The 21,382-nt window shown below is 34.9% G+C and overlaps 1 protein-coding gene across 1 annotated transcript; it reads right to left on the bottom strand.

The window, feature by feature from the left end:
* Nucleotides 1-16,518: 16,518 nt before the first annotated feature.
* LOC108462868 (autophagy-related protein 8C-like) lies at nucleotides 16,519-18,523 on the bottom strand. The gene is made up of 6 exons (XM_017762777.2): nucleotides 18,422-18,523; nucleotides 18,227-18,275; nucleotides 17,871-17,926; nucleotides 17,721-17,773; nucleotides 16,992-17,110; nucleotides 16,519-16,904 (listed from the first exon to the last, which is right to left on the bottom strand). Exons 2-6 carry the CDS (start codon nucleotides 18,261-18,263, stop codon nucleotides 16,783-16,785), a joined length of 387 nt encoding a protein of 128 aa, XP_017618266.1. The 5' UTR covers nucleotides 18,264-18,275; nucleotides 18,422-18,523; the 3' UTR covers nucleotides 16,519-16,782.
* Nucleotides 18,524-21,382: the final 2,859 nt, after the last annotated feature.

The raw sequence follows: 21,382 nt of genomic DNA, 5'->3' as shown, positions 1-21,382 counted from the left end.
AAACAATATACTGATCAAATTAGTCCATTGACACACTTTGGCAAAATTTACAATTTTACCCCTCTATTTTGCCAAAATTACCAAATTACTCCTAGGCTCGAAAAATGATTTTTATTCAATTTATTTACTCTTTAAGCCTAGATAAACCATTTTCATAACTATGGAAACTCACAAAAATCATTATTACACACACTAACACCTTATCTTACAACTTAGCAAACTAGTCCTTTTTAAGGTGTTCTCATGCAATTTCTTTCACAAAAGTTGTTTATTAGACAACTAGGACTCATAATCTTCCACAAAAACACAGCAAACAACACATTTACTCTCATGGAAAAATCCTAGACTCTTCATCATTTTGCAAACTAGACCCCTCATTTGAAAGCCTAGGCTTTAGGGATTCCAAAAATGTAAAAATCATCAAGAAACAACCAAAGATCACTTACTTGTTAGGGCTTAAAGTGGCTGAAAGTTTAAAGCTCAAAAACCCCCATTCTTTGCTGTCATTTTCGGTGGAGAGAAGATGAAGAATGAAAGAGAAAATGACAACTTTTTCTTTATTTATTTTATTACCCAAAAAGTCACTTTAAATCCCATAAAATATGGCTTTTTAACCAATCTTGTCTCCCTTGGCCGTCCACCTCAATAAAAAGGGTCTAATTTCCATTTAAAAGCCCCAATTTTAGTTATCTAGCTATTAAACACCTTTAGGCACTAAAATACAACTTTTATCTTTTACACGATTTAGTCCTTTTTTCGAAATTGGACTAAAAATCGCTAAAATTAACTTACCAAAACTTACATGAACTTATAAAATTATATTATAACACATAGAATAATACTAAAATAATTTTCTCCGGCCTCAAAATAGTGGTTCCGAAACTGCTGTTCCGACTAGGCCCAAAATCGGGCTGTTACATCCCAGGCCGATCCCGAACTCAATAAGGTAACACATGTTAATTGTTGATAATAGCATGTACCTAGGTCATTAAGTTAATGTTTGTAAATGGTAATAAAAGATATAAAGATGTTGAATTATGTATGAAACATGTAAGTGTTGGTGACTAAACCTAAGAAAATTAATTAGGTTAGTATAATAATGTTAAATTGATATAAATTGTGGTACCACTATAGGTACATTGGTTTTATGTTTTATTGCTAAAATTGGACGGGTATTAAGTATGTTTAATCGTGTTAAATGTTGATAAAATCATTAGCTTGAATTTTAAGTTTTGCAGGGATCGTAAACTTGTAACAAAAGGCTCATTTTGACACGGGCATGTAATAACCCGATTTAGGGCCTAGTCGAAACATTGGTCTCTGAACCACAAATCCTAAGTTATAAAATTATTTTTATTATTTTTATGAGGTTATGGTACGATTATATAAGTGCATGTAAATTTTGGTAAGTTAATTTTAGCGATTTCTAGTCCAATTTCGAAAAATGACTAAATTGCATAAAAGGCAAAAGTTACATTTTAGTGCCCAAATGTGTTAAATAGCTAGAGAATCAAAATTGAGGGCTTTTAAAGGGAAATTACACCCTTTTCAATAGTGTTAGCCGGCCATGGAGTGAGGGGAGACAAAATTGTCAAAGTTAGGTGAAGCTTAGGTCACCAATTTTGACTAGTTTCATTTTTAATAAAAGAAAAAGAAAAAGAAGGAAAGAGCTATCATCATTTCTCCCTTATTAGCCGAAAATATCGACAAATATTTGGGGTTTAAGAGCTTGAAATTTCAGCAACTTGAAGCACTCATAAGTAAGTGATTTTGATAGTTTCTCTTAATGATTTTTGCATTTTTGAGACCCTTAAAGCATGAGCTTTCAAATGAGGGTGATATCTTACAAAATAGTCAAGAGTTTAGGATTTTTCCATGGATGTATTTGTGATATATGCTGAGTTTTTTAAGGAAGAATATGAATCCTAGTTGTGTTATAAACAACTTTTGTGAAAAATGTTAGCATGAAATCACCTAAAGGGACTATTTTGCATAAGTTACAAAATAGGTGGTTAGTGTGTGAAATAGTGAGAATTTGGGATTTCCCTAGTATTAAAAAGAGTTTATCTAAGCTTTAAATATGAAGAAATTTGATAAAAATTGATTTTCGGGCATAGGGGTAAAATGGTCATTTTGCCAAGGCCTAGGGGCAAAATGGTCATTTTACCAAAGTTACAAATTTATGAATGCCTAATTGTGTTTAGTGACTAAATGGATGCATATTGTTATTATAGATCAAGATTTGTCAAAACCGAGCCTAGACTAGGGCAAAGCCAAGCAATCCGAATAAGCCGACTAGTCGAGAACTTTTTGTAAACCGAGGTAAGTTGTATGTAAATGATACAACTACACTGTTAATACTTGTATTCATATTGTCATTGAATTGATAATGTACGAGTTGTTAAGTTATAAATTGAGAATACTTGTAATATTTGAGATAATAGAAATATCCCGTTGAAACCTTAGGATATGAACTGCATATTTGTGCCAAGACATTGGGTGATTTGTGCACCAGTGTAAGACATGTCTGGGACATGCTTCGGCCACATTATGAGAGACAGTGTAAGACCATGTCTGGGATATGGCATCGGCACAGAGATGAGTGCCAGAGTAAGACATGTCTGGGACATGTATCAGCCTCGACAGAGATAGCCAGTGTAAGACGTGTCTAGGACACGCATTGGCTAAGAGTTGTGCTAGTGTAAGACATGTCTAGGACATGCATCAGCACGCATATATGAGAGCCAGTGTAAGACCATGTCTGGAACATGGCATCGGCAATTTATCCCATGTTGAAGGTTCATAGAATATCTAGTAGTATTCCAAACGGTTCAATGGTGAAAGTTATGGTTCAATTTTGATAAAGAAAGGATCATCATGTTGTGAGTGTTACAGGTGCCTATATGATAAGCATAAGTAACGAGCTTAATTTAGAAAATGAGACTCGAGTAGATGATAATGAGTAAGTTAAGTTATATTTACCTTTGAGCTATAAGCATGATGGCAAATGGTGAGATTGTTGTTGTATATTTATTTATATGCAACTTACTAAGCTTTATGCTTACTCTTTTTCCTTTCCCTCTTCTTTCAGTATCGCTAGGCTAGCTTAAGGATCCTATAAAGTCAGAGATATCGATCACACTATCAGCCGCAACACTTGATATAGTTTGATTTATATTTTTGAATGTGGCATGTATAGGTCTAAACTAGGATGTTGTATTAAGAGAATTATTTATGTATTTTTGGCTTAAGTCAAATGCCCTTTCACTTTGTATCAAGCCTGGAATAATGGCTATTATTCATTTTAATGAATGCATATAATGTTCTTTTTATGGATGAATTGGTGTCCTTTGTGATGAAATTTGTATATTGACATAATCTTGTGTAGGTTGTGAGAAATATGTGACAAAATGGCTTGGGAAATAGCCTAGTTTGACCACATGGGTATGACACACGTGCGTGTGTCTTACCCGTGTGTGACACACGACTCACGCTCATGGGTGTGTGTTATGGTCGTACGTCCTCTGCACTTAAAACTTTAAAGTCATTTTAGTACACGGGCAGGCCACACGGGCGTGTGCCCAGGCTGTGTCATAAAGTCAGTATGCATGCTAGTAGTGAACGGACAAGAGACACGGCCATGTGTCTTGACCGTTGGAAGGACACGGTTATAGGACACGGGCGTGTTCTTAGGCCGTGTGGTTTTGACAGAATGCCCAGGTTTTCAGATACGAGTTTGGGACATGGGCATGTCCTTAGCACACGGTCGTGTGTTCTATACCCACATGGGCGCGTGGTGCGTTGATGCATGAAATTTTCTAAATTTTTCATGAGTTCTCGATTGGGTTCCGAACCACCCCGGATGTATGTTTTGGGCCTCGTAAGCCAGTATATGAGACAGATTACTCGTAAAAAGAGAAGTTTTTAAATTGTTTGAGATTTCATGGCCTAGTTTTATACAGTTGGTTGAGTTAAAGTCAGGTAGCACCACGAACCCTATCCTAGCGTTGGATACAAGTGAGGGGTGTTACATTGGTGGTATCAGAGCATGGTATAGTCAATCTTAGAACTAAACTAGCCAGATTACGAGTCTAGCTATACATGCCACGTATATGCATATTGATAGTGTGACGATTCTTGACGATTATAAATTATGTTTTTTTTACATAGTATATGGATACTGATAGAACCACGGAAGATGACGTGGAAAGTAATGTGCCGGCTCCAGCAGAAGGGACTGCGCCAGTAGAGAGTGAGCCCGTAAGTATGGACCAAGGTAGAGGGGCTAGGGAAGCCTACCTTCAAATGATGGATGCTTGGTATACGGGGTTCGTTCGTGCGAACCCGAACACTCCACCTCCCCCACCTCTCCTGATTCCTCAGTATGCCCCGGTAGACAAGATCCGGAAGTAAAGGGTCGAGGAATTTCGGGCTTATGTAGATGATGACCCGGAAAGAGCGGAGTTTTGGCTAGAAAATACCATGAGGGTATTCGATGAACTGTCATGTATGCCTGAAGAGTGCGTAAAGTATGCCGTGTCAATTCTACGAGACTCAGTTTAACAATGGAGGAATACTCTCGTATTTGTGGTACCGAGAGAAAGAGTAACTTGGGAATTCTTCCAAGGAGAGTTCCCAAAGAAGTATATTAGCCAGAGGTTCATGGACTAGAAAAGGAAGGAATTTCTAGAGTTGAAGCAAGGTAATAAGACTGTGATAGAATATGAGCGTGAGTTTGTGAAGCAAGGTAATAAGACTGTGATACATATTTTTACCCCATGCTTAATTCATTTTATGGATGATTTCTCATTAGAATTGATGAATTCGATGCTCCTAATACTTTAATTTCATGTTTTATACTTAAGAGAGCATATGAGAGAGAAAGGAAAGAGTAACGGGCTAAAAACAGAGAAAATGGGCCAAAGTATGAACTTAACACGACCTGGACTTCCTCACACGAGCAGACCACACAGCCGTGTCAATCTGGCAGAATCGAAGCACGACTCACACGAGTATAGCACAATCCTGTGCCATTCTAACAGGCTCGAACACGGCCTGAAGTAATCGCACACGGGCGTGTCCCTGCCGAGCCCAAGTTAAGTCTAATTCGGAAGAGGCCACTTTTGAGGGCTCATAAGTATTCCAAAGCCTATAAATACACCCTAGAAGAGGGGAAAAAAGGACACACAGAATAGGGAGTAAGTAATTACTCCAAGAAAACCGATTGATTCATCTCAGAAGCCGGATTCATCATCAAGACTGAAGATCTCTTCTCAATTCCCCTTCAAGAGCTTTGGGTTTTCTTTATGTTTTGTATTCTTTATTTTTCTGAGATGTTTTCTTATTTAGTTATGAACTAAATCCCCTAAATACCTAAGGGGAATGAAACCTAAGACGAATCTTGTTATTATTTTCTGAATTGTATGATAAAAAATTAACTTGTTCTTAATTATGTGTTCTTAATTCTTGTTTTGATATCCTAGGATACTGATTCAAGATAAGCTCTTATTCAGAAGAGGAATAGATCCTGTCTAAGAATACATTTATCATAATTAAGCGGAGTTGATTGCACGCCTAGATATAGGGTGACAAAATTTTGCCGGATTAAGGTAAAACCTAATAAGGGGATCTATAAATCGAGTTATGCAAAAGGTCTCGGTTATTCAATCTAGGGATTAGAAGTTATTAGTCTTGAATAGGGGTAATAACATAACTTAGGGATCTCTATGGAACAAGTTAAATCGTCCGATTCGGGGCTAGAATAACAAGTAAAGTCTAGGTGGATTTTTCCTTAGGTATTGTCTTAAGTCAATCGATTTTTCCCAAAAGCAATTCCCCAATTCTATTCTCTGTGAGTTCTTAGTTTACATAATTAGTTAATTAAAACAAAACCCTATTATTCTTAGGCTAGATAATAAAAAGACAGTCATTACTAGTACTTTTAGTTCCTTTGGGTTCGACAAACCGGTCTTGCTAAAACTATACTACTGTTCGATAGGTACACTTTCCTACATCGCGATAATAGTTAATTCAAGAATGAGTAATTATAAATATTTAAAACCTATCACGAAATAACGCGATCACGTATCCACTGAAGCTATTATGTGTAAGAGGTTTGAGGATGGCCTCAATAAAGACATTCGAGTGTTTGTGGGCATCCTAGAGTTAAGAGAATTTGTGGTGCTAGTTGAGAGAGCATGTAAAGCAAAAGAGCTGGTGAAAGAGAGGAGGAAGGTAGCCATCGAGTCACGAGATTTAAAGTGAAGACAGATGGGGAAGACGCATCAGTCTTCCTCCAAGAGGTCTAAAGAAATTAATACTCGATCGAACACTTCAGTGGGATTTTCACAGAGGAATAAGAATCAATAGAACACGGCATCTAAAGCCCAAACTACTTCAGTTGCAAGTGTTGGTAGTGCTCGGCCAAATAGGTCGGAGTGTTTGCAATGTAGAAGACATCACTTGAGCGAATGTCGAGTAAACGAGAGAGGCTGTTTCAAGTGTAGGTCACTTGACCACTTTATCTGCGAATATCCTGAGATGGATGAGAGAGGGAGAAAACAAGATGTGAAAGCAAGCAGTGCTCCCTTGAGGGGTAGGCCTCAAAGGAACTCTGGGAGTGGGACTAGTAGTAGAGGTACACCGAGAGATGCCGCGATGAGGTCGAAGGCAAAGTGCCAGCGATGACCTATGCTATAGAGCCCGAGAAGAGGTAGAGTTTCGACGTGATCACGGTACCTTTTCTATTCACGATATAACTGTTGTCGCTTTAATTGACCCAGGATCTACCCACTCTTACATATGTATAGAATTAATACCTCGTATAAACATGCTAGTAGTGTGAAAGCAAGCAGTGCTCCCTTGAGGGGTAGGCCTCAAAGGAACTCTGGGAGTGGGACTAGTAGTAGAGGTACACCGAGAGATGCCGCGATGAGGTCGAAGGCAAAGTGCCAGCGATGACCTATGCTATAGAGCCCGAGAAGAGGTAGAGTTTCCAGACGTGATCACGGGTACCTTTTCTATTCACGATATAACTGTTGTCGCTTTAATTGACCCAGGATCTACCCACTCTTACATATGTATAGAATTAATACCTCGTATAAACATGCTAGTAGAGTCCACTAAGTTTGTAATAAAAGTGTCTAACCCATTAGGCAAGCATGTATTAGTGGACCAAGTATGTAGAAATTGTCCTTTGATGATTAGAGGCCACTGTTTTCTGGCCAACTTGATGTTATTGCCGTTTAATAAATTCGATGTAATTCTTGGAATGGATTGGTTAACCTCCCATGGCGTTGTAGTAGACTGTGGGAGAAAAGTAATTCAGTTAAGATGTGAGAATGAAAATGTTGTTTGAGTTGGGTCAGATAAGTCAGATAACTTGTCTGTAGTAATATCGTCTTTGGCAGCCGAAAGATATTTGAGAAAACATTATGAAGCTTATCTAGCTTTTGTGCTGAATACTCAAGTTTCCAAATCGAAGATTGAGTCAATACCAGTGGTTTGTGAGTTTATAGATGTCTTTCTGGAGAAGTTACCAGGGTTACCCTCAGAGAGAGAGGTTGAGTTTGGTATCGAGTTGACTCCTGGTACAACACTAATCTCGATTGCACCTTATAGAATGACCCCTACTGAGTTAAAGGAGTTGAAGGTACAGTTGCAAGAATTAACAGATAAAGGTTTTGCTAGACCGAGTTACTCACCATGGGGTGCTCTAGTGCTTTTTGTGAAAAAGAAGGACGGGTTGATGAGGTTATGTATCGACTATAGACAACTTAACAAAATAACGGTAAAGAACAAGTATCCCTTGCCAAGGATTGATGATCTCTTCGATCAATTGAGAGGAGCCACTATATTTTCTAAAATAGATTTGAGGTCGGGTTACTACCAGTTAAGAGTCAAGAAACAAGATGTGCCGAAGACTGCTTTTCAGACAAGATATGGGCATTACGAGTTTCTTGTTATGCCTTTTGGATTGACAAATGCCCCAGCGGTATTTATGGACTTGATGAACCGCATCTTCCGAGCGTATTTGGATAGGTCCGTCGTCATTTTTATTGATGACATCTTGGTTTATTCACGTAACGAGAATGAGCATACGAAGCATTTAAGAAATGTTGCAGATCTTGAGGGATAAACAACTTTATGATAAGTTTAGTAAGAGCGAGTTTTGGCTCAAAGAGGTCGGGTTTCTAGGACATATAGTGTCGGGTGATAGAATCCGAGTTGATCCAAATAAGATATCCGCCATTGTGGAAAGGAAACCATCGAGGAATGTGACAGAGGTTCACAGTTTTCTGGGGCTAGCGGGATACTATAGACGATTTGTAAATGGATTCTCCATGATAGCTGCACCGATAACAAGGCTACTACAGAAAGATGTCAAGTTTGAATGGACAGAAGAGTGCCAACAAAGCTTCGAGAAATTAAAGGCTTTGTTGACCGAAGACCCAATTTTGGTGCAACCTAAGTCGGGCAAGGAATTTGTAGTTTTTAGTGACGCTTCCCTAAACGATTTAGGGTGTGTGTAAATGCAAGAAGGCAAGGTTATATCCTATGCTTCGAGACAGCTAAAACCTCATGAGAGGAATTATCTGACCCATGATTAGAGCTAGCAGCTGTAATGTTCGCACTGAAGATTTGGCGACACTATTTGTATGGTGAGAGATGCCGAGTATTTACTGATCACAAGAGTCTAAAGTATTTAATGACTCAGAAATAGTTAAATTTGAGGCAACGACGATGGTTAGAGCTAATAAAAGATTATGAGTTGATCATTGACTACCATCTAGGAAAGGCTAACGTAGTCGCCAACGCTTTGAGTAGAAAGTCGTCGTTTACTTTGAGAGCTTTGAACACTTAGTTGACTATATCTAATGATGGTTCGATCCTAGCAGAGCTGAGAGTTAGGCTGACTTTTCTTTATGAGATCCGAGAAGCTCAAAAAAGTTATGAGAAGTTGCAAGCTCAAAAAAGTCAGTATGAGTCAAGTGTTGAATCAGATTTTTAGACCGGTACCGACAGATGTTTAATGTTCAAAGGTAGAGTTTGTGTACCTAAATATAGTGAGCTCATTCAGAAGATTTTACGAGAGGCACATAGTGGTAGTTTGTCCGTCCATCCAGGCAATGTAAAAATGTATAACAACCTGAAGAAAATGTATTGGTGGTCGGGAATGAAAAGAGATATTTCAGAGTTTGTTTCCAAGTGTTTAGTGTGTCAGCAAGTAAAGGCTGAACACCAAGTACCTTCTGGGCTACTTCAACCTATTATGGTTCTAGAGTGGAAATGAGATCGTATCACCATGGATTTTGTGACCAGTTTGCCTCTAACTCTGAAAAAGAGAGATACAGTATGGGTTATTGTCGATAGACTCACTAAGTCAGCCCACTTTATACCAATGCATACCGGCTACTCCCTTGAGAAATTAGCTAACTTGTATGGTTCTAAAGTTGTGTGACTACATGATGTACCGTTGTCGATTGTTTCAGATAAAGACCCGAGATTCACCTCGAGATTTTGGAAGAGGTTGCAAGAGGCTTTAGGAACCAAGTTGAGTTTCAGCATGGCTTTTCATCCACAGACTGATGGACAGTCAGAAAGAGTAATACAGATCTTAGAGGACATGTTAAGATGTTATGTTCTTGAATTCCAAGGAAGTTGGGAAAAATACTTACCATTGGTTGAATTCGCCTATAACAACAGCTATCAATCGAGTCTGAAAATGGCGCCTTATGAGGCTTTGTATGGGTGAAAGTGCCGAATGCCCTTATTCTGGACTGAGTTGAGAGAGTCAGATTCATGGGGTTGATTTGATCAAAGAGGCTGAGGAAAAAGTTAAGGTGATTCGTGACTGTTTGAAAGCCGCCTCGGATAGACAAAAATCCTACGCAGATTTGAAACGAAGAGAGATTAAATTTGAAGTCGGGGTTAAGGTATTTTTAAAAGTTTCTCCGTGGAGGAAAGTCCTCAAATTTGGTAGAAAAGGTAAGTTGAGTCCTCGTTTTATAGGACCTTATGAGGTTAACGAGAGAATAAGGCTTGTTGCCTACCGTTTGGGTTTGCCGCCAGAGTTAGAAAAGATTCACGACGTATTTCACGTGTCCATGCTACGCTGATACAGATCAGACCCTTCGCATGTAATTACACCAACTAAAGTTGAGATTCTTCCAGATATGACTTATGGTGAAGAACCAGTCAAGATCTTAGCTCGAGAGGTCAAATAGTTAAGGAATAAGAATATATCACTTGTGAAGGTTTTGTGGCATAGACATGGAATCGAGGAAGTCACATGGGAACCCGAGGAGTCTCTGAGAGAACAATATCCGAACTTATTCACTGGTAAGATTTTCGTGGACGAAAATCCCTAAGGGGGAGAAATGTAACAACCCGATTTAGGGCCTAGTTGGAACAGTGGTCTCGGGACCACAAATTTGAAGTTAGAAAATTATTTTTATTATTTTTATGAGGTTATGTTACGATTATATGAGTGCATGTAAATTTTGGTAAGTTAATTTTAGCGATTTCTAGTCCAATTCCGAAAAATGACTAAATCGCATAAAAGAAAAAAGTTACATTTTAGTGCCCAAATGTGTTAAATAGCTAGAGAATCAAAATTGAGGGCTTTTAAAGGGCAATTACACCCTTTTTAATAGTGGTAGCAGGCCATGGAGTGAGGGGAGACAAAATTGTCAAAGTTAGGTGAAGCTTAGGTCACTAATTTTGACTAGTTTCATTTTTAATAAAAGAAAAAGAAAAAGAAGGAAAGAGCTATCATCATTTCTCCCTTTTTAGCCAAAAATATCAGCAAATATTTGGGGTTTAAAATCTTGAAATTTTAACAACTTGAAGCACTCATAAGTAAGTGATTTTGATAGTTTCTCTTAATGATTTTTGCATTTTTGAGACCCTTGAAGCATGAGGTTTCAAATGAGGGTAATATCTTAAAAGTTAGTCAAGAGTTTAGGATTTTTACATAGATGTATTTGTGATGTATGCTGAGTTTTTTATGGAAGAATATGAGTCCTAGTTGTGTTATAAACAACTTTTGTGAAAAATGTTAGCATGAAATCACCTAAAGGGACTATTTTGCATAAGTTACAAAATAGGTGGTTAGTGTGTGCAATAGTGAGAATTTGGGATTGCCCTAGTACTAAAAAGAGTTTATCTAGGCTTGAAATAAGAAGAAATTCGATAAAAATCGATTTTCGAGCATAGGGGTAAAATGGTTATTTTGTCAAGGCCTAGGGGCAAAATGGTCATTTTACCAAAGTTGTGAATTTATGAATGCCTAATTGTGTTTAGTGACTAAATGGATGCATATTGTTATTATAGGTCAAGATTTGTCAAAATTGAGCCTAGACTGGGGCAAAGCCAAGCAATCCGAATAAGCCGACTAGTCAAGAACTTTTTGTAAACCGAGGTAAGTTGTATGAAAATGATACAACTACACTGTTAATACTTGTATTCATATTGTCATTGAATTGATAATGTACGAGTTGTTAAATTATAAATTGAGAATGCCTTGTAATATTTGAGATAGTAGAAATATCCTGTTGAAACCTTAGGATGTGAACTACATATTCGTGCGAAGGTATTGGGTGATTTATGCGCCAGTGTAAGACATGTCTGGGACATGCTTCGGCCACATTATGAGAGCCAGTGTAAGACCATGTCTGGGACATGGCATCGGCATAGAGATGAGTGCCAGAGTAAGACATGTCGGGACATGCATCACCTCGGCAGAGATAGCGATGTAAGACGTATGCAGGACACGATCGGCTAAGAGTTGTGCTAGTGTAAGACATGTCTGGGACATGCATCAGCACGCATATATGAGAGCTAGTGTAAGACCATGTCTGAGACATGGCATCGGCACAGAGATGAGTGCCAGAGTAAGACATGTCTGGGACATGCATCGGCCTCGATAGAGATAGCCAGTGTAAGATGTGTCTGGGACACGCATCGGCTAAGAGTTGTGCTAATGTAAGACATGTCTGGGACATGCATCAACACGCATATATGAGAGCCAGTGTAAGACCATGTCTGGGACATGGCATCGATAATTTATCCAATGTTGAAGGTTCATAGAATATCCAGTAGTATTCCAAATGGTTCAATGGTGAAAGTTATAGTTCAATTTTGATAAAGAAAGGATAATCATGTTGTGAGTGTTACAGGTACCTATATGATAAGTATGAATAACGAGCTTAATTTAGAAAATGAGACTCGAGTAGATGATAATGAGTAAGTTAAGTTACCTTTAAGCTATACGCATGATGGCAAATGGTGAGATTGTTGTTTTATATTTATTTCTATGTAACTTACTAAGCTTTATGCTTACTCTTTTTCCTTTCCCTATTCTTTCAGTATCGCCAGGCTAGCTTAAGGATCCCATAAAGTCAGAGATATCGATCACTCTATCAGCCGCAGCATTCGGTATAGTTTGATTTATATTTTTGAAGGTGGCATGTATAGGTTTAGACTAGGATGTTGTATTAAAAGAATTATTCATGTATTTTTGGCTTAAGTCAAAGGCCCTTCACTTTGTATCAAGTTTGGAATAATGACTATTATTCATTTTGATGAATGCATATAATGTTTTTTCTATGGATGAATTGATGTCTATTGTGATGAAATTTGTATATTGACATGATCTTGTGTAGGTTGTGCGAAATAGGTGACAAAATGGCTTAGGAAATAGCCTAGTTTGTCCACACGGGTAAGACACACTGCAGGCGTGTGTCTAGCTGCAGTGTGACACACTACCACGCCCATGGGTGTGTGTTATGGTCGTGCGTCCCCTGCACTTAAAACTTTAAAGTCATTTTAGTACACGGGCTGGCCACACGAGCGTGTGCCCAGGCCGTGTCATAAAGTCAGTATGCATGCTAGTAGTGAACGGACAAGAGACACGGCCATGTGTCTTGACCGTGGGAAGGACACGGTTATAGGACACAGGCGTGTTCTTAGGCCATGTGGTTTTGACAGAATGCCCAGGTTTTCAGACACGGGTTTGAGATATGGGCGTGTCCCTAGCACACGGTCGTGTGTTCTATACCTACATGGGCGTGTGGAGCCTTGATGCATGAAATTTTCTAAGTTTTTCATGAGTTCTCGGTTGGGTTCCAAACCACCTCAGATGTATGTTTCGGGCCTTGTAAGCCCGTATATGAGACATATTACTCATGAAAAGAGAAGTTTTTAAATTGTTTGAGATTTCACGCCCCAGTTTTATACAGTTGGTTGAGTTTAAGTCTGATAGCACCACGAACCCTATCCTAACATCGGATACAGGCGATGGGTGTTACAGGGCATGTGACTAAACCGTGTGAGGCACACGACTTGCACACAGGCATGTTGTTAGGCCGTGTGTCCCCTACACCTAAAATTGTAAGTTAGTGTCGAACACGAGCTAGACACACGGGTGTATGTCATGGCCGTTTCTCCTTAACAGAATGGTCAGGTCTTGGACCCGGGGTAAGCACACGGGCGTGTGATATGGCCGTCTTAAAAAGTCAGTGTTACACACGGGTTAAGGGCACGGGCGTGTCCTAAGCCACACGGGCGTGTGGTACTATTCAAAGGAAGAAACTTTAAAATTTCATGAAAATTTTTGTAAGCTTCCAATCGAGCCCCAGTTTATTTAATTGTTCTTATTAAGTACTGTGGACCCACTAAAGCTACATAAAGAAATGTATAATATTGCATTTATTCTTGTTTTACGTATAAATGTACTTTATTGACCGGTAATACTCCATAATTCTGTTCCGGCGACGGGACGGGGTTAGGGATGTTACATAATATGATATAAAATACTTTCAAATTTTTAACTGGAATAAATATCAAAACTACACATTATTTTTTATTTAATGTATAATTTAACACATGAATTTTAATTTGATGTAATCCTATACATGAAATTTTGTATGTGGTTTAATGCAGCTTAATTCACGATTTGACTCTCAAAATATATCCTTTTTCCTCATTTTAGTACTTAAATATTTTTTTGTCTCAATTTCATAGTCAAATATCGTTAAGTTAAGGTTTTTAATCCAATATGTAAAAGATGTTTAAAAAAATCTCCAACCAATTAAAGAATGCCATTTGTAGTTTTATATTTTCACAAAATAAAATTACTTACTAAAATAGAATTTAATTAATAAAAATATATATATATATATTTTTAAATTTTCTCTTCCCTAAGTTATCTCTCACTCCCCACTTCTCTCTCCTTCATCTTCTATTGTCTGTTCATTTTTCCTTCCCTAAAAACAAACAGAGGAGTTGAATGGTGAAAGAACAAAATTTTACAAGGAGGAGAAAAGGATGAAGAGCATTGTTGGGTAAGTTAAATGGAAGAGATCTGTTTTGATTAAGCTCCCTTTCTATAGTTGCTTCAGAGTATAGAAATAACAGAGCAAAGATATAATATTTAATTAGATTTTCCAAAACATTGGTAAACAACTGAACTTTCATGGATTTTTGGATTTGATTTTTAATTTCAATATTTCATGATTTTGAATCAAATTACTGAACTCTTAAAGAGGCCATGGAATTGGTTTTGGTCACCAAGTCTGCATGTTGATAGAAGAACTTCATGTAAGTCATATACCTTTATAGTTTTGGGTATTTTGTGGTGCAATATAATCTTGATTTTTATGTAGTAATTGTTAATTATGATCAATTTGATTTTTTTAATGGGATTTGAATTTTGTTTGTTGATAGATAGCGACACCAACCCATCTTTATCGGAGCCATGAGATGAGAAATCTCCCCCTAATTTCATGCGAATATAGTTTCTAAACCCTAAATCCATTTCATTAAAATAAATATAAGATTTGATTGTTTCTCGTAAGCTCAATCATTGAAATCAAATGCCTCATCCAATCGCCAATCAATGATGCCTTCATGCATGAAACTAGTGAAACTAAATCAGTTCCACGCCCAACTTGTCTGATAAAAATTTCAATAGACAAATATGGTGTTGGATAAAAAGATAGATGAGGAGGGGGGAGAGGTGAAGTGAATTTTTATTTTAATGAGTAAAAACATTTTATGAAAATATAAATGTCACCACACGACTTTCTTTAATTGGTGGAAGATTAGATTAAAATAATAATAAATAAATAAAACAAATATACTTTAAAGGATAAATCGTAAATTAAATATTTAAATGTATACATAAAATTTTAATACTGAAGAAATAAATATATTAATTCATTTATATATTAGATAAATATAATCAAAATGAGAGAAACATTTCCCATCACATCATATTGTGCCACGTAGGTCTGATTTTAATACGTAAATATTTTATTTCCCATATCACCTATTTCTATTTAATTTCTAAGAAAAATGAATCTCTCTACTTATTCCCTATCGTCTTCTTTATTTCTCCGAATAAAAAATCAGGCTTTTCTTTCTACGAATTCTATTCCTAATCTACTCCCTTACTATTTTTTTTTTTTATATTCCACCCAAATCACAATCTTCTAATAAGGGTTTCAATAACTTGTCAAAAAAAGAAAAAAGATTCCTGGATTATCTTGGCATCATTTTCATTTTCGTTTCTTCTATTTCAGCCCCACTTCTTCATTGAGGCATTATTGTTTGATCATACCCTTATTGTGATTTTTAAATCTTAAAGGAACATGAAAACCAAATCGAAAAAAAATTGTATGACTAAATGAGCCAAAATCACAATTTCAATTAAAGAAAGAAAAACTCAGCAGAAATTGAAGAGGAGAGAGATGTTAGAGACAAATTCTCTTTTGCTTTTAGGTATTTTGACAGCAAAAAATAGGTGATGTGACTAATGTTGACATGTAAAAAATGTGATGCACAGTAATTTACTAAAAATGATTTTATAATGACGAGAATTTCATGTACAAAAATCAAAATTTATTCATTTATTTAAATTTTATGTTTAATTTAGAGATTTATTTATTTTAATTGATTCACAAATAATTTTACTTGCTTACAGGTGTATTATAAATATATTTTAAGATTCTAAGTTGTTAATTATATATTTACATTAACAGTTCTAACTTAAAATTTTTCTTCTCATTAATTAAAACACATTATATTTTCATAATATTACAAATATATTATATTTCAAAAACATATACACACTAAAAACTAGGCGAGCTTGCAAACCCAATACATTTTAATTTTGTAATGTTATTTTTATTTTTATGAAATTTATCACGGAAAAATTAAATATTAAAATATAATACTATAATATAAATATTTATAAAAATAATAAGCTGTCCATGTTTCAAATTTTTAATAGAACACAAATTATATAAAATTATTGATATTAAAAACATATGGGCAGCCTAACATTACAGATATAAAATGAATTTGATAGAATTTGAGGATAATATTTTGGATCGAGCTTGAGCAAGCTTGTATAGTGTTCACATCATATATAGGCAGGACCCAAATCCAACCCACCAGACATCGTCGAACCCCAATAAATCTTTGGATGCACCTTAAGAAATTCCCAGACTAAAATTTCATCAAGATACACTATATCTAATTGGCATTCAGATTCAGCTACTTACATATTCCAAAGTACCAAGGCACACATCCACATCAAAGCAAACTTTGCTTAATCCATAAATATTAGTTACCAACTTCAGAAGAAATAGTCAAAGGAGGCCATTTAACACAGAATATTGAACTAATAATATAAGCAAGACAACATCCACCTACAACTAACACACAGCAAAAAGGATTTACATCTTAAACTAATTTTATTTTTTTTGCAAGCCATACTTACATGGATATATCTTGATCATATGCCTCAATGATCCCAAATGTGTTTTCACCGCTGTAAATCATGTAAAGAAAACCATCTTCGTCCATGTTTTCCTCGTATATGGCAGACAACATAGCAGCTGCACAGACATGATGACACACCGTTTAACAAAACAAGAAACACGGAAATTAAGACAAGAGTGGGAGATCTACAAGGTTCAACTCACCAGTTGGGGGTAGAATGTTCTTCACGAAAATGAATATAGCCTTCTCAGGACTGAGCTTAATCCTCTTCCGTACAACATAGACAAATTGGCCAACCGTTAGATCAGCAGGAACCAGATATCTGCATTAATCCCAAGGGAAACCTTTAGTTTCAAAGGAAGCAAAGCTGAAATACAGCCGAGAAATGGAGAATCAGTGTTCAAAAATTGGAATCAGGTTCCAAAAGGTAAACATAGAAGGATCATATCAAAAACACCATCTTGTTGAAGAATATGCTTTACTCTACAAAACATAAGAGTCACATCATATTGAATAAAATCATATTAACTCAGAGCCAAATGGAAACAGAAAATAGATTAGGCAAAATTCAGAACTAGTATAAGAAAAGATTCAGTAGATCACATTGAAAGCATATCTAATTCAAGCATCAAATGAGATCATTTCTATGATATCTTTCCCTCCTCAAAAACCCCATAGAAATGGTTACCAACTCAGAAATTCTTGGTTCGAATTAGTTAGAACCTAAGGAATCCACAACTCTAAAGTAGAGAAGTCCAGAACCAAAATCAGAACCACAGTACAAGAAAAAGATAACACAAAAATTACCAAAAGAGATCACTAACATTTCAAAGCATTGATAAACTAATATCCAATAGCAACATTACATATTTGAAAAAATGTATGATCAAATTAATGTTCTTAAAGAAAACATGCAAAGAAAAATAACTGACTTTTTCTTATCAATCTCAGGTACATCAGTCTTCTCCGCCCTTTCAACAATCACCTACAACAAACAATCAAACAACAATCTGACTTTCTAATCATAGGAGAAAACAAACATGGGGCTGCATTGAAAAACAAAGCAACCAAACATTACATACCGGGATTCTGTCCGGATACTTTTCCCTAATCCGAGCAGCTTCAGCCTGCCTCCTTTCTGACACCAAAAATAGAAAAAGAGAAAAACTACACACTTTAACATCACAAAAAAAACATGATAATCCTCACTTATTCGAAACCCTAATTATCTGATCGGTCTGTTCCCTAAATCGGGCGTTCAAAATAGTTTCTATTCTTGGAAAAACAACAACACTATAAAAATTAAGAATTTCAACAACAAAAACAAATGAAAACTACAAGGGTTGAAGTAGAATAATTGGGGAAAATAATGAAATTGGGGTTTCACGAGATCAAAATCAATTGATATATGAAAAATAGTTAAAGGAGAAGAACGAACCCAGGGGATGTTCCAACTTAAAGGAGCTCTTGGCCATAGTGATTAAAATCTGCAACCAAAACGAAAAACGAAACAGTTCAATCAATCAAACATAGAAAAATTACTTGATTAAAGTTTAAAGAAATATATATATATATATATATATATATATATATATATAGAACAGATCAAGAGAGAAGGGGAGATGATGCCTACCGATTGAGAGATAAAGGAGGGTGAGAGCGTGAATCTGGGTTTCTAAATAAAGAAAAAGCAGAAAATAATTGCTTTTTATTATTGTAGTAGGAATTTGGTTCGACAACACATTGTAGAGTGCGATACGCCCAATGGCAAAGGCCCAAAGCCCAATTTTGATTATCTATAATTTATATACAACCACGAGTTTCGACTACATAATATCATTTATTTTCTCTTTTATTATTAAATTATTTTTAAAAAAATTATTACTTAAATAAAGGTATAAGCATAAAATAAAAATAAATTTGTGATTAAATTTAATTTGTAATTATTAATTTAAAAAATTGATATAAAAGTCATTGAGTTTTAACTCAATTGACATAGATATTGTTGCCAATACAGGAGCATGTAAGTTCGAGTGCGCTGAAGTGCATTATCCTTCTATTTATGGGTTGAGGAGAGATTATGAGTAATTCTAGGTATTGTGTTAAAAGAGCAGATATAAATAACATTAAATAGTTAAGCATATTCATTTAAATAGAATATATGAAAAATTACTAATAAAAATGGAGATGGTTAGCATTAATTAGTTAGAATTATGTAAAAAAAGTGGAACATTAAAGGAATGATTTTACGGAAAAGCAATATAAAATTATATTATTACAACAATAACACTAAAGAGTGATGGAGGATGATTTTAATTGATGATAAGGTAATATTATGATACTTTTTTTATTTTTATTTTCTATAAGCTTATACTATGTGAAGCAAGTACTTTAAATATATATATATATATATATATATATTTTTGTTGTTTGTTTGGTGCAAGCCAGAAATGTTTTATGAATTGGTTTTAAAAAGAAGTCAAATTTTAATAATTATTTTAATTATTATTACTAAATGTGTTAATCTTTTAGTGTAAATATTTTTCGGATTTATCATTAATTATTATTATAATTGCATGTTGTTTCACTTAATTTTTTAAAATTAATATAGTTTCAAATTTGTATATTATTTAAAATTAAAAAAATTATTAAGTAACAATAATTAAAAATATGTTATTTAAAAATTAATTAAAATGAACTACATAAAAATGAAACAAATGTGACGTTAAAATTTAGTAAATTAAAAATGGCCAAATTGGTAAATGCTGAGACCTCATATTTTGAGCCTCTATGATCAAATCTTATCTTGCATAAATTATGTGTGGACTCTACTCATAGTTATTTTAACTTAAATTTTGTTGTGTGGTAGTCTAGAATTATTCTTGCGTAAGTGTGGATTGAATGGACGGTGTAGTGCGTTTAAATTACTTTTTGTCTCATGCTACAATAACATTATAGTATCTAATCTCAACACCACCACTATTTTACATTAATTACAAATAAACACACCATTTATTTAAACCATAAATTATATCTAAATTGTAGTTTATAATAATTAATTTTGTTGCTAATGATTAGACTCATAGAGGGGGCGACCATTGAGGCCTAGGGACCTTAACTCCCCAATAATTTTGAAAACTTTAATTGTACAATTAAAATTTTTAAAAAGTTTAATTTAGAAAATTTTCATTAAATTTTTAAATTAAAAATTTTAATTACACTTTAATTTTTATTAAAACCCTAAAAAGAAAATTTAAGCCCAAATCTTAATACCAAAATCAATCCCAGCAAATGTATACTCTTTGTCATAATTAATAAATATGATTGTAATTATATTCCTCAAAATAAAAGTTATGAAAAATTATAAAAAATCATAATCAAACGAATAATTTCATAATAATTTGGCATAATGTACTTATGTTTCATTTTATTGTATAATATATTTGTTTATTTTTCCTATGTAGTAATTATGAAACAAGTCGTTGACAAAAATATATGAAACAAGTAAATCAGGTTTTAGTTCACTAATTTAGCTTGCAACATTTTTGTAGTAATTTAGAAGTTGAGGGTTGAAACGTATTTAAATTTCTTAAAAATTAGGAGTAATTTAACAATTATATTAAAAATTTTAAAATAAAAGTTAATAAAATAATGGGCAATTTTAAATATTAATTTGAATAATTATTGTATTTATTTTAATATCCCTATGAGTGGCCCGTCTTTATTTTCTCTCATCTACCTTTGTGTGGCAATATCTTCAGTCTTTGTCTATTTTCTTTTTGTGCCTTCATTTTTTTTGTGGTTTTTTTTTTGTTATTTCTAGTGGTTTTTAGGCGATCGTGTGTTTCAATGGAAGATGGGAGGGCAGTTTTGAGTATTTCTGATGGAGAGGAGGATACGTGGTAAATATCGAATAGTGTTGAACAAGATCAAGGGAATAGAGAGTTTTCAATCTTGTTGGTTGTTTTTTTGACAACCGGCATCATGAATTTCCAGTTGATGCATAGCACCATGGTCAATCTTTGGCATCTACTAAGGGGTTACAATTATAGATCTTTTCTATATAGATTTTTAATAATTATCTTCTTGTGATCCATAAGTTGGGGAATGAAGAAGACCCACACCATGTTCCTTTAGTGTTGGTGGACTTATGGATCAAGATCCATGATTTACCACATGGGTTAATGACAAAGGCAATAGCTTGACAATTTAGAGTTTTTTTAGGATCGTTCAAAGACTATGATACAAAATTAATTAATTGTGGAAGTCATGGGTAGATGTGAGTGAGGGTCAAACTTGATGTTCAAAATCCATTGAAGTGGCAAAAGAATATTCGTTTGTCTCACAAGGATCCGGTATATGTTTGCTTTCAATATGAAAAGCTAACTCTATTATGTTTTTTTGTCATATTCTAAAATTAGATCTAATAATTTTGAGGGTTATTTAGGGATTTTAGCTCAAATATGTTCAAAAATTCGTAGTATGGTAAACCAAAAATGTCTTCGTCTATGGCTTTTAGAAAATTAAATCATTTTTTGAAAATGATATTCAAAAACCCTGAATTTTGAATAAAGGATTGTTTTGAAAAGGGGGT

Source organism: Gossypium arboreum, chromosome 13 (genome assembly GCF_025698485.1).
Source record: "Gossypium arboreum isolate Shixiya-1 chromosome 13, ASM2569848v2, whole genome shotgun sequence".
In the NCBI taxonomy this organism is placed as follows: Eukaryota; Viridiplantae; Streptophyta; class Magnoliopsida; order Malvales; family Malvaceae; genus Gossypium; species Gossypium arboreum.
Note: the sequence above shows the minus strand (reverse complement) of the source record. Positions and strands in the feature narration are given on the sequence as shown.